The sequence below is a fragment of the Schistocerca serialis genome, chromosome 1, assembly GCF_023864345.2.
Source record: "Schistocerca serialis cubense isolate TAMUIC-IGC-003099 chromosome 1, iqSchSeri2.2, whole genome shotgun sequence".
Classification (NCBI taxonomy): domain Eukaryota; kingdom Metazoa; phylum Arthropoda; class Insecta; order Orthoptera; family Acrididae; genus Schistocerca; species Schistocerca serialis.
In genome coordinates this window covers 864449899-864464103 of record NC_064638.1, presented here as the reverse complement: position 1 = coordinate 864464103, position 14205 = coordinate 864449899, and the positions used below count along the sequence as shown (strand labels likewise).

At 42.4% G+C, this 14205-nt stretch overlaps 1 protein-coding gene across 1 annotated transcript in view; it reads right to left on the bottom strand.

Moving 5' to 3' along the window:
* LOC126440939 (follistatin-related protein 5-like) overlaps window positions 1-14205 on the bottom strand; it is a 133925-nt gene that overhangs the window by 28429 nt on the left and 91291 nt on the right. The window contains exons 11-12 of the mRNA XM_050090678.1: window positions 13182-13397; window positions 400-550 (exon numbers count right to left, since the gene is read on the bottom strand). Coding sequence (XP_049946635.1) covers window positions 400-550; window positions 13182-13397 — 367 coding nt within the window. The remainder of the gene's footprint in view (window positions 1-399; window positions 551-13181; window positions 13398-14205) is intronic.

Genomic DNA, 14205 nt, shown 5'->3' with positions numbered 1-14205 from the left:
TAATTTGTATCCTCTTACCTGCCCTGGGGCATAGCTGTGTAATAGTAGCAGGGAGAAATGTCTTATCGGTGTACTGCACCAGAAGATGTTACACGAACTCACAAACTCGGCCTACCGTTACAGTAGTAGCGACGTGGCCTTTACAAAACTGACTACGAGGGGTTTACAAAAAACATTGTCAGAACAACGTGAACTGTTATTCCCTAGAGTATGTCACAATACACATCCGACTCCTTGCCGCGTTCCTGTTACTTGCATTCTTCTCAGCTGTGGGCAGTACACGCCAGGTGTAGTATTGTGACATATCTGTCACAAACCGTTAAAAATCACAGAAGTCAAAATAATACAGAAAGTCCTACGGGTAAAAATAGTGAGAGCGTGTTCGTAGCAGGTACTTACACAGAGATGAGAATTGCAGATGGCGTGGTACGCAGTTGTAGAGCGAGAGGTCGACGCTTCGGACGTATCGCATGTTGGCCAGGTCGATCTTGTAGAGGCCGCGCTGCTTCCAGTGCGACACGTAGCCGTACTGGAACTTGTAGCGCAGATCCTGCAGGCACAGCGTGCGCTTAAAGTAGCCATCACGCAAGTTCCCTACAGCTATCTAGCAGTTTGTCAGCGGAAATACTCCACGAACATGCGAAGAAACAGTTACGAGTATACTACGACATATCACTAACATCTTGCAGTAACGACCACATTCTCTATTAATTCTTTAAATGACGCCACTTTTCGCTTTTGGTTGTAACTGTTTTTATTGTGCCATTGCTATTTCGGCTTATGTGCATAGTCAAGCGTAAGATTTGATGCCATATTATGGCGTAGACATAGAAACAGATTCATAATAAGAACGCTCCTGTAGGGCTATCTCACTCTTGATGATAATAAAGTCAGTGTTTGTTATCCATGACATGAGTACATGAGCAACGAGATACGTAGATTTGTGTTATTCGCTTGCTGCGTGTACATTGTTATTTATAACCTACGTATGTCGTAAGATGACATCGAATCTTATACTTGATTATGACATGTAACTCGAAACAGCAATACCACATTAAAAACAGGTACATCCAAAAGTGGACAATCATATCATAAAAAACTCATACTTCAGAATGAGAATATCACTCAAGAGCTTTCTCAGAAACCGAGCTATGTGTGTGTGTGAGTGGGGGAGGGGGGGGGGGGGGACGGGTTGCTGTTTATATTAGTTTCGTGAAAGCAGAGGCGTGGAGGGAACTCAGCACAATTAAATGCAGATTTTCAATCACTACAGCATTATTTTTTTATTACCCACTAAACTTGCTAATACATACTTATAATATACGACCAAATGTAGATTATGAGACTTTGGAACATATTATTTTTCTGGCAGACAGATAACATTCAGATGGATCTGAATTCTTGCTGTACTCAAAATCTGGCAGTTTATTTACACTTCCTTGTAACACAAGGAAAACATAGTGAACTGCATCTGCAACGCTACTGTAAGCTTAGATTTCATAACGAATTGCTGTGGGTACACTCGCTGTTAGTCAATACCCATTGCACATTCTGGCTTTCTTCAAGTTTGGCGACGAGGGATGCGATGACGCCGTACGAAGACAAATGTTTTTCTAGTAGGAAGAGGAGAGGTGAGGCAGTTAAGCTGCTTTGCCCTGCCCCTCACTGGGCATGCCTTTGACATAACAAGTTGTCTCCTCTCGTGACACTCTGGTTCAGTTTTTTGTGGCAAGGTCTTATGGGACCAAACTGCTTGGTCATCGGTCCCTAATCTTACACTACTTAATCTAACTTAAACTAACTTACGCTATCGACAACACACACACTCATGCCTGAGAGAGGACACTAACCTCCGACCGGGGGAGCCGCGAGGACCGTGACAAGACGCCTAAGACCGCGCGGGTACCCCGCGCGGCCTGTCCAAGTAGTCTGTTAACGTTTATGCCCATGGGAATGGGTGGTTAAAGACGATAGTCAGTCCAGTCAAACTCTGAAGTAAGATTGTTGTCCACTAAACTGGTGTTGAGTTTAGATTTGTCATATTACACACAACTCTTATCTCTCATGATGTACAGATCTTTAGCGTAATCGATTTTCTCGGTAAATTCTCTAAGCACCAACAACAGCCACAATTTCCTAAACTGTGTACATAATCAAAGCTCTTCATTGCGGGATTGTGCCATATCCTCCGTGTCTATATGTTCTCGAAAATTTTCACTTTTTTCAAATAGTCTACGTGTACGAATAGATTTGCACTGCTTTTGTGACAATATCCATGGTGTCCATAGACCTCAATTTATCTCAGAACCTACGAGTATAAACGTTATCAATTTTTGTGATAAATTATGACATTTCCAGACGTTTTACAGCCTGCTCTTTGTGAGGCCAGTGCACAATTAGCTTGGAACACTACAGTGTTGTACGGGTGGGTCATTCGCTAAAGATCTGTACATCATGAGAGAAAAGAGTTGTGTTTAATATGACAAGCATTTACTAAAAAAGCTTCCATTAGGTAGCTATAAAGTACTAGATTGGTTACCGAAATAATTTAAGTTAATTAACTGTATCATTAATAATGTTTTTGAAAACAGGATAACTATCATTTAAATCAAATAAAGGTTTATTGCAAATAATTCGCACATTTATGGATGGTGGCCTTACAAAATAGCGGATAAAGAGGAACCCAAACATTGTCGCACACATTACAAAATGGTAGACATCGAAATAGACGACAGAGTGATAGAGAAACAATTAAAATCGCTCAAAAGAGGAAAGGCCGCTGGACCTGATGGGATATGAGTTCGATTTTACACAGAGTACGCGAAGGAACTTGCCCCCTTCTTGCAGTGGTGTACCGTAGGTCTCTAGAAGAGCATAGCGTTCCAAAGGATTGGAAAAGGGCACAGGTCATCCCCGTTTTTAAGAAGGGACGTCGAACAGATGTGCAGAACTATAGACCTATATCTCTAACGTCAATCAGTTGTAGAATTTTGGAACACGTATTATGTTCGAGGATAATGACTTTTCTGGAGACTAGAAATCTACTCTGTACGAATCAGCATGGGTTTCGAAAAAAACGATCGTGTGAAACCCAGCTCGCGCTATTCGTCCATGAGACTCAGGGGTTCCCAGGTAGATGCCGTGTTTCTTGACTTCCGCAAGGCGTTCGATACAGTTCCCCACAGTCGTTTAATCAACAAAGTAAGAGCATATGGACTGTAAGACCACTTGTGTGATTGGATTGAAGAGTTCCTAGATAACAGAACGCAGCATGTCATTCTCAATGGAGTGAAGTCTTCCGAAGTAAGAGTGATTTCAGGTGTGCCGCAGGGGAGTGTCGTAGGACCGTTGCTATTCACGATATACATAAATAACCCTGTGGATGACATCGGAAGTTCACTGAGGCTTTTTGTGGATGATGCTGTGGTATATCGAGAGGTTGTAACAATGGAAAATTGTACTGAAATGCAGGAAGACCTGCAACGAATTGACGCATGGTGCAGGGAATCGCAACTGAATCTCAACGTAGACAAGTGTAATGTGCTGCGAATACATAGAAAGAAAGATCCTTTATCATTTAGCTACAATATAGCAGGTCAGCAACTGGAAGCAGTTAATTCCATAAATTATCTGGAAGTAGGCATTAGGAGTGATTTAAAATGGAATGATCATATAAAGTCGATCGTCGGTAAAGCAGATGCCAGACTGAGATTCATTGGATGAATCCTAGGGAAATGCAATCCGAAAACAAAGGAAGTAGGTTACAGTACACTTGTTCGCCCACTGCTTGAATATTGCTCACCAGTTTGGGATCCGTACCAGATAGGGTTGGTAGAAGAGATAGAGAAGATTCAAAGGAGAGCAGCGCGCTTCGTTACATGATCATTTAGTAATCGCGAAAGCGTTACGGAGATGATAGATAAACTCCAGTGGAAGACTCTGCAAGAGAGACGCTCAGTAGGTCGGTACGGACTTTTGTTGAAGTTTCAAAAACGTACCTTCACCGAGGAGTCAAGCAGTATATTGCTCCCTCCTACGTATATCTCGCGAAGAGACCATGAGGATGAAATCAGAGAGATTAGAGCCCACACAGAAGCATACCGACAATCCTTCTTTCCGCGAACAATGCGAGACTGGAATAGAAGGGAGAACCGATAGAGGTACTCAGGGTACCCTCCGCCACACACCGTCAGGTGTGTTGCGGAGTGTGGATGTAGATGTAAATAATAATTAATGTAGTGTAACAGAGAAACGTAAGTGCAAAACATGCTTGCAAAGACGTTTAAAAACCCATTACTCATGAAGCAAACACGAAAAGACCAACAGCAGGAATTTTCAGAATCAATCACGACATAAAACTAAATTTCTTTGTTCTAAGTAATCACTGCAATTACAAGTAAACATGTTTATCACAAGCGAGTCTCAATATTAACTGCAAGAAAATGGTTCTTAGTTGCCTCTAGTTTCACAAACGAAGATGAAGTTCGTGTGGGCGTTCATACTCAATCACCGTAAACTGGTGTCAGACACTCTAAATCGAATGAGAAGTTAGAGATCGCACTCACCCGAAACGGTATTTAACTATCGTGGGTGCTCTGCCACCCAGACTATCTCAACTACTACCAGGCACATCCATCAACACAGTACCACTCGCAACAGACGGAAACCTCCAACAACGACAGAGTACTAACCAAGAGCAGACACCATAATTATGCGTGCCTCGATCGCCTGTAAATATTTTCTGTTAGTTTATACACTAATTAATCTGCTTTAACTATTCAGCAAAGACCGTCATCAAAACTAAGATCGTTTGCACGCATGTACACAGTGTTAGAATAAACCCACAATTACTACGATCACTTTGCGTCCTATTATTATAAAAACAATATAGTGTGACACATAAGTTATTAGGAAAATGCATAAACGTTCATGGATCTGGTTTTACTATATGAGGTAGGTGGGTACGTTAAAATTACAAAGTACATCTTATCAGCTAGAAAGAGCGTACTTCCGGCCTCTAGATACATGTTTTTTCTTGCATATCCCCCCCATGAACCATGGACCTTGCCGTTGGTGGGGAGGCTTGCGTGCCTCAGCGATACAGATAGCCGTACCGTAGGTGCAACCACAACGGAGGGGTATCTGTTGAGAGGCCAGACAAACGTGTGGTTCCTGAAGAGGGGCAGCAGCCTTTTCAGTAGTTGCAAGGGCAACAGTCAGGATGATTGACTGATCTGGCCTTGTAACAATAACCAAAACGGCCTTGCTGTGCTGGTACTGCGAACGGCTGAAAGCAAGGGGAAACTACAGCCGTAATTTTTCCCGAGGGCATGCAGCTTTACTGTATGATTACATGATGATGGCGTCCTCTTGGGTAAAATATTCCGGAGGTAAAATAGTCCCCCATTCGGATCTCCGGGCGGGGACTACTCAAGAGGATTTCGTTATCAGGAGAAAGAAAACTGGCGTTCTACGGATCGGAGCGTGGAATGTCAGATCCCTTAATCGGGCAGGTAGGTTAGAAAATTTAAAAAGGGAAATGGATAGGTTGAAGTTAGATATAGTGGGAATTAGTGAAGTTCGGTGGCAGGAGGAACAAGACTTCTGGTCAGGTGACTACAGGGTTATAAACACAAAATCAAATAGGGGTAATGCAGGAGTAGGTTTAATAATGAATAGGAAAATAGGAATGCGGGTAAGCTACTACAAACAGCATAGTGAACGCATTATTGTGGCCAAGATAGACACGAAGCCCACACCTACTACAGTAGTACAAGTTTATATGCCAACTAGCTCTGCAGATGACGAAGAAATTGAAGAAATGTATGATGAAATAAAAGAAATTATTCAGATTGTGAAGGGAGACGAAAATTTAATAGTCATGGGTGACTGGAATTCGAGTGTAGGAAAAGGGAGAGAAGGAAACATAGTAGTTGAATATGGATTGGGGGACAGAAATGAAAGAGGAAGCCGCCTGGTAGAATTTTGCACAGAGCACAACATAATCATAGCTAACACTTGGTTTAAGAATCATGAAAGAAGGTTGTATACATGGAAGAACCCTGGAGATACTAGAAGGTATCAGATAGATTATATAATGGTAAGACAGAGATTTAGGAACCAGGTTTTAAATTGTAAGACATTTCCAGGGGCAGATGTGGACTCTGACCACAATCTATTGGTTATGACCTGTAGATTAAAACTGAAGAAACTGCAAAAAGATGGGAATTTAAGGAGATGGGATCTGGATAAACTAAAAGAACCAGAGGTTGTACAGAGATTCAGGGAGAGCATAAGGGAGCAATTGACAGGAATGGGGGAAAGAAATACAGTAGAAGAAGAATGGGTAGCTTTGAGGGATGAAGTAGTGAAGGCAGCAGAGGATCAAGTAGGTAAAAAGACGAGGGCTAGTAGAAATCCTTGGGTAACAGAAGAAATACTGAATTTAATTGATGAAAGGAGAAAATATAAAAATGCAGTAAGTGAAACAGGCAAAAAGGAATACAAACGTCTCAAAAATGAGATCGACAGGAAGTGCAAAATGGCTAAGCAGGGATGGCTAGAGGACAAATGTAAGGATGTAGAGGCCTATCTCACTAGGGGTAAGATAGATACCGCCTACAGGAAAATTAAAGAGACCTTTGGAGATAAGAGAACGATTGGTATGAATATCAAGAGACCCAGTTCTAAGCAAAGAAGGGAAAGCAGAAAGGTGGAAGGAGTATATAGAGGGTCTATACAAGGGCGATGTACTTGAGGACAATATTATGGAAATGGAAGAGGATGTAGATGAAGATGAAATGGGAGATATGATACTGCGTGAAGAGTTTGACAGAGCACTGAAAGACCTGAGTCGAAACAAGGCCCCCGGAGTAGACAATATTCCATTGGAACTACTGACGGCCGTGGGAGAGCCAGTCCTGATAAAACTCTACCATCTGGTGAGCAAGATGTATGAAACAGGCGAAATACCCTCAGACTTCAAGAAGAATATAATAATTCTAATCCCAAAGAAAGCAGGTATTGACAGATGTGAAAATTACCGAACTATCAACTTAATAAGTCACAGCTGCAAAATACTAACACGAATTCTTTACAGACGAATGGAAAAACTAGTAGAAGCCAACCTCGGGGAAGATCAGTTTGGATTCCGTAGAAACACTGGAACACGTGAGGCAATACTGACCTTACGACTTATCTTAGAAGAAAGATTAAGGAAAGGCAAACCTACGTTTCTAGCATTTGTAGACTTAGAGAAAGCTTTTGACAATGTTAACTGGAATACTCTCTTTCTAATTCTAAAGGTGGCAGGGGTAAAATACAGGGAGCGAAAGGCTATTTACAATTTGTACAGAAACCAGATGGCAGTTATAAGAGTCGAGGGACATGAAAGGGAAGCAGTGGTTGGGAAGGGAGTAAGACAGTGTTGTAGCCTCTCCCCGATGTTGTTCAATCTGTATATTGAGCAAGCAGTAAAGGAAACAAAAGAAAAATTCGGAGTAGGTATTAAAATTCATGGAGAAGAAATAAAAACTTTGAGGTTCGCCGATGACATTGTAATTTTGTCAGAGACAGCAAAGGACTTGGAAGAGCAGTTGAATGGAATGGACAGTGTCTTGAAAGGAGGATATAAGATGAACATCAACAAAAGCAAAACAAGGATAATGGAATGTAGTCTAATTAAGTCGGGTGATGCTGAGGGAATTAGATTAGGAAATGAGGCACTTAAAGTAGTAAAGGAGTTTTGCTATTTGGGGAGCAAAATAACTGATGATGGTCGAAGTAGAGAGGATATAAAATGTAGGCTGGCAATGGCAAGGAAAGCGTTTCTGAAGAAGAGAAATTTGTTAACATCCAGTATTGATTTAAGTGTCAGGAAGTCATTTCTGAAAGTATTCGTATGGAGTGTAGCCATGTATGGAAGTGAAACATGGACGATAAATAGTTTGGACAAGAAGAGAATAGAAGCTTTCGAAATGTGGTGCTACAGAAGAATGCTGAAGATTAGATGGGTAGATCACATAACTAATGAGGAAGTATTGAATAGGATTGGGGAGAAGAGAAGTTTGTGGCACAACTTAACCAGAAGAAGGGATCGGTTGGTAGGACATGTTCTGAGGCATCAAGGGATCACCAATTTAGTATTGGAGGGCAGCGTGGAGGGTAAAAATCGTGGAGGGAGACCAAGAGATGAATACACTAAGCAGATTCAGAAGGATGTAGGTTGCAGTAGGTACTGGGAGATGAAAAAGCTTGCACAGGATAGAGTAGCATGGAGAGCTGCATCAAACCAGTCTCAGGACTGAAGACCACAACAACAACATGTTTTAGTGTTTATTATTGCCACTTCCACAGCGATTTAGTGTAACGTTTATCAATGGCCATTGACATACGTAACCATTTGAATTATTTTTCATAATAATCTGGGATGATTAGGTGAGGAATTGCCTTAAAGCTATTTGTAGCTAGTGAGAGATCTGGAGAATGTGCTGGCCAGGGCAGCAGTCGAACATTTTCTGTGTCCAGAAAGTCCCGTAAAGGAACTGCAACATGCGGTCGTGTATTATCCTGCTGAAATGTAGGGTTTCGTAGGGATCGAATGAAGTGTAGAGCCACGGGTCGTAACACATCTGAAATGTAACGTAATCAAAGTCGGAAACGTGATGGTACGCATTTCTTCTCCTTACCGAGGCATCACAACAACGTTTCACCAGGCAACGCCGGTCAACTGCTGTTTGTGTATGAGAAATTGGTTGTAAACTTTCCTCATGTCAGCACGTTGTAGGTGTCGACACCGGCGCCAACCTTGTGTGAATGCTCTGAAAAGCTAATCATTTGCATATCACAGCATCTTCTTCCTGTCGGTTAAATTTCGCGTCTGTAGCACGTCATCTTCGTGGTGTAGCAGTGTTATAGGCCAGTAGCTTAAGATTTTGATGTTGTGCTTGTTTCTGTTGTGTTATGTATGTAACGTGTGTAATGTAGTATCCCTGAAAATGTAACATCCATCTTATATTTAGCTGACTTTAGCCACAGCAGCGCCTCACCTGCGCTTGCACGGAGCCACGGGGAAAAATCCCGCGCCCACCTGTCACTCTGCTTAATTGGAGCCAGACCTGCTCGGCAGTCGAGCTGAACGTTGCAGTTATCTCCGCGACCTGAATACTCGTAATGTCATAAAATGTCAGTCGGCATGAAGTAGGGAAAGAAGCTTAGAGCTTAAAGCCCTACCGACGTCGAGGCCATTAGAAATGGAGCACAAGCTCATATGAGGACAAAGCACAGGCTATGTCTCTATTTTAAGGAACCATTCCAGTATTCATTCTCAATGAATTATAGAAACCATGGGAAGACAAATTTTGATTGCTAATGGAAACTCAAACCACTGTTTAGCGAATCCAATTCCATTCTCTTATACCACTGCTCCACCACGCTGCTGTCAACATGACGCTGATTTAACAAATTAGTACAAAATTAAGTATGACTGCGTAATTGCAGTAAGCTCCATTATTTCGTTCTCTGCGTCTTTTGCTAGTGTTTATGTGTATTCAGAAGTAATACGTATGACAGAAAGGAATACTAGAAATGTGTCGTGTTACAGAGCCACAGTGGGATTGTGGAAATTGAAACAAGAAAGAAATGCAAATGAATTGAAAGGCGCGCCTCTGTTTTTTACGCATTTCCATATCATTCCGGAAGACTACGCAGTTGCTCCTTTGGTAAATACAACGAAACTTAAATTACTTTAAAACAATCTGTATTTCATTCGGATGTTATAAATCTCTAAGAAACGGGGAGGAAGGCTTTACTTTCGGAAGGGAACTAATATTACTCACTGGCAGACATAAAACAAAAACTCTGATTATTCACTTTAGTTTTATACTGTTCGTTGAAGTCGTCACAGATACTAGACGGATGCTAGAGTGTGAGTTACATGAACTACTGTTTTGTGACATTTAGATCCAAACTGTCGTACATGTCGGAGGATGCGGAATCTACAACATTATACTTGATTGTTGGTCGAGCACCCAAATGACGATGTGGTGATCCCCAATGTAAATTTCGAACATCAAACTGAGTTAAAAGGTACCTTTTTGTGTTAGCAGAGAGGAGGAGTTGCACGCTCTATAGATTTAACCTAAAAGACAAAATTCACATACTCACGGTCTTTACCGCTGAGTTAAGCAAATGTGTTTGGCTTGTATACAGTGCCCAGTTATAAAGGGCATAAAAATCTTACGTTCTAAGCGCAAGTTCCTAACCTAGAATAGATATCTGCAATGGAAACCTACAGACAAGGTTTTCTACAGATTTATTTCTGGTATGTCACGAAAAGTATCGTAATGGGACTCGTATGATGCGAAATCACCACAGACGTCAAATAAGTAGCAGGAGACTTCAAACACTAAGTTAGACATTTCGTCCCACGCTAAAACCTTTGCGCAACAAGCGTGGTGCAGGCACACTTCAGCGGTGGTGCTGATAAAAGATGCATCACGGTGTGGGGTAAAGTGGTGCGGCAACTGGGAACGTACTCCACAGCTGAAGCGCACAGAGCAGTGCGATTCTTGTTGGCATAGCGTCTAAATTGCACAAACGTTCAACGGAAAATTGTGGCGATATAGAGACCAAATGCAATATCGTATCCTGCCGTAGTAAAATGGTGCTAATCATGTGGCAAAGGCCGTACAGTCGAGGGCTGTGCTAAAGACGTGGTTAATACTGATCGGGAATGAAGGCAATCGACCTCGACCACAGACGCAGTTGTCTAAGCAGTCGAGGAACTAATTCGCAGCAATCACAGGCTTTCTGACAACGTGGATGATCAGAAAGTGGTGCTCGAATGGTTCCTTGCAGATATCTATCGTCGAGTAACTGAATCATTGATAGTACGATTCGATCGTTCTTTACCGTGACCTGGTGACTATGTAGGAAAATACTGTCGTGTATCTGTGTTAATTTGTGGTATAGTGCAGCATTCAATAAAAGTTACTTGGTCTGCCACATTACTGTGTAACACACTTTTTGATGTCCCTTCGTACTAACTGCAACCAACTTCATAACTTTACATTTACCTAATCTGTACATATCTTTCTCCACTCTCATATTTCATTTTGGCAACCGTTCCCTTGTAGTGTGTCGTCGAGCGACCTCGTTTGGACATTCTACATTTTTCAACTTTCATTTTCGGAGGCATTCAAAAGTCACTGCAGGCTCTTCGATAACCTGTGAGGTGGAAAACTAGGCTATTAGATCCAAAGAATTCGATGACAGCATTGCCAAGTGATACACAATGCCGAATCGTTGCTAAAATAGATGCAACCAATCTCTGTCGGTTTCAAAATTTGATAACTGGACATCTGTACTATAAGTTCACGATGTGGATGGCCGTTGGTCAGTCAACATCAGAAATCAGCCTCCTCTGTAGAAGCAATGTGGTCTGCCTCATATGCGGAAGAAAATGTTTTCCCGCTACTTCTACAATGCAGAATGAAGACCATCGCACCTATATTTGCTCCTCAAGCGGCATTCCTTCTCGACCAGTAATACGTATATCTACCCTATTACCAATATTCATCTAAGACATTTGATGATGGATGCCCGGGTGTGTAACCAACGGATAAAGGATGGGAAAGAGAGATGAAGGAGATGATGCAAAACTAGTATTTTCTTTGATTTCTAGTATTTTTTTCGATTTATCGTCTTAAGTCTTGGCCAGCTGTGCTCTTCCGAACAATACCTATTGCAGGTTCTACATATACTCACCAACCATTCTCACAGGACTACGTTAGGACATTGATTAAACTAATAACGTAATGTATTCTCAAAGCGCGAAAAATAAGTCGTATTTTAGGAACCAGAAGTTAATGTTACCTTGGCAAAGCTTAAGGAATGAAACTCAGTACTTAAAGGCAAAGGTACTACTCTGTGATTCCTTACGAGACAAAATTTTACTGCCTTTGTCTGTGATGCGGAAATTCAATGTTATGTTTTGCACGTATCAATCTGTAGCGGCTTTTAGTCTCCTTCGAAGTCCGTTAATAATTCACCCACATCCGACGAAACTTTCCATTTTTGGTAGCAAACTCGGAGCCGCACGCTGTAGCTACTGAAGCCAAAGGGCACGAAGACTTGACACACATTACTTCGTTTCCAGAGAGGTGATTCTACAAGTAGTGAGCGTGATTGATGCTTGTGAGGATATTGAGAGTTAGATAGTGACGTTAAATGAGTAAAAGGTTAATTGTCACCTTATTCTACACACCGCATCACAATTAGAAGGTCACTTTTTTGAAACCACATAATTGTCTTCAGTCGCGATACAGAAGTATGAAATTTCGCTGAAGGGTTCCTACAGCCTTCCTATGTAAAAGCGCAAAGAAGTGGTGCCCTGGGACGTCACCCTCGGGCACGGCGACGCCTCAAACGGCAATGTGTCGACACACGGGAAGAAAATGGTCAGAGCTCAGAATTTTTTACTTAAGGTGTAACATGGATAAACTAAGTCACATTGGCACCAAATTTCACAACAATTCCGCCCAATGGCACAGAGGACGTGTCACACAATGGGAAGGTCTTCATGCTCCCTCATACCCACATTTCACCCTTTGCTTTGTCCGCAAAATACAGCACGTTAGTAAGAGCAGATCTCAAGTTCTTTAATTAACTTGCCTTAATTAATTATTTTTTATTTAATGTTCTACATGAAACTTGGGGAATTATGGAGTAATGGCTACTCATTTTTGTATATCCTGTATCTATCCCTTACTCACATTACACGAAAATGCAGTAGTTTCACTTTGTCTGTCCTTATGGTTTTTTTATTTAGTCCCTCCTCTTGAGCTTTTTCCTTTTACTTCCCTCCTGCTGAATCTGTTACTGAGCAAGTATTTTAGGCAATCTTCTACAATATTTGTGTACTTACAATACACCTTTTCAGTACCTCATCACCTGTATCTCATTCTGTCCAGCACGTGCCCTCCATGCACACCGTCAGACACGGCCCTCCCCCCCCTCCCCACAAACAAACACACCATAAGCCACTAATGAAATGAACTAATAAAAGGTACACAACGTATTTGTAAACAGTTTTAGCAGTAACAGCATCAGACTACACAAAAACAATATCTGTCCCACGAAACCTACGATCCTCCTAGTGTAGAGAGTACTCAGGTACAGACCTGCAGCGGCGGCACGAAGAGCCCCTGGACGAGGTCGAACTGGCCGTCGATGGGCTCCGGGTGCACGGTGTGGTGCTTGCGCTTCTGCGAGGCGTCGCGGATCACCTGGATGGTCTTGATACCGCTGTCGTGCTCAGCGCGCCAGTTGAGCACCCACACCTGGTCCAGGTGCGGCACGTAGTGCAGCTCCACGGGGAACTTGTCCGTCACCACCACCTGCAGCCCAACACCTCATCGTTACCCACCCATACCACTGAGGACAAACTGTTATGGATTCATCCTGAATGCAGCCACAATCACATGACTAGTTAGGGATAGGCCGAAGTAAAATAGGTTTTAGCACAGAGGGCATCTGCGGTAGCGAATTATCACCAAAGTGGCAGCCTAGCAGTTTTAGATTACCGCTACATGACACCTGAGTGGCAGTTTGCGTCTATAGCTGTGCAGTACATTTGGTAGGCTCCCTACAGAGGAGTTTTTTCCCTTAGTAGGACATGAAATTTATCCTTGAACTGGAAATGCTTTGTTCACTCGTGAGGAGAAATGAGGAACTATCTGAAGGAGAATCAGCGGGTGGAGTGTCGTAATCTGATATCAGCGGATGGGATAACATGACACTAAGGTATGGACTTTCAATAATGGGTCCGATGGTGCGTTAGGCACAGTGTGACAAACCAACTGGCAGATTCGTGTGTCTCTCTGGACCTGATTGCGGAGTCAATCTGTAAAGGAGGAGGAGGAGAACGAGATGAGTCTTTAACGTACCGTCGTCAACGAGGTCATTAGAGACGGAGCACAAGCTCGGACTATCGAAGGATGGGGCAGGAAAGCATCTGTGCCCTTTAGAAGAAACCATCTCACCATTTGCCTTAAGCCATTTGGGGAAATCTCGGAAAAACTAAATCAGGATGGCCGAACGCGGGTTTGAACCGATATCTTCCCAAATTCGAAGCCAGTGAGGTAACCACTGAGCTGCCCCACACGGTGTCACTCTTTAAGAACCCGCATGGCTCATTCACCAGAT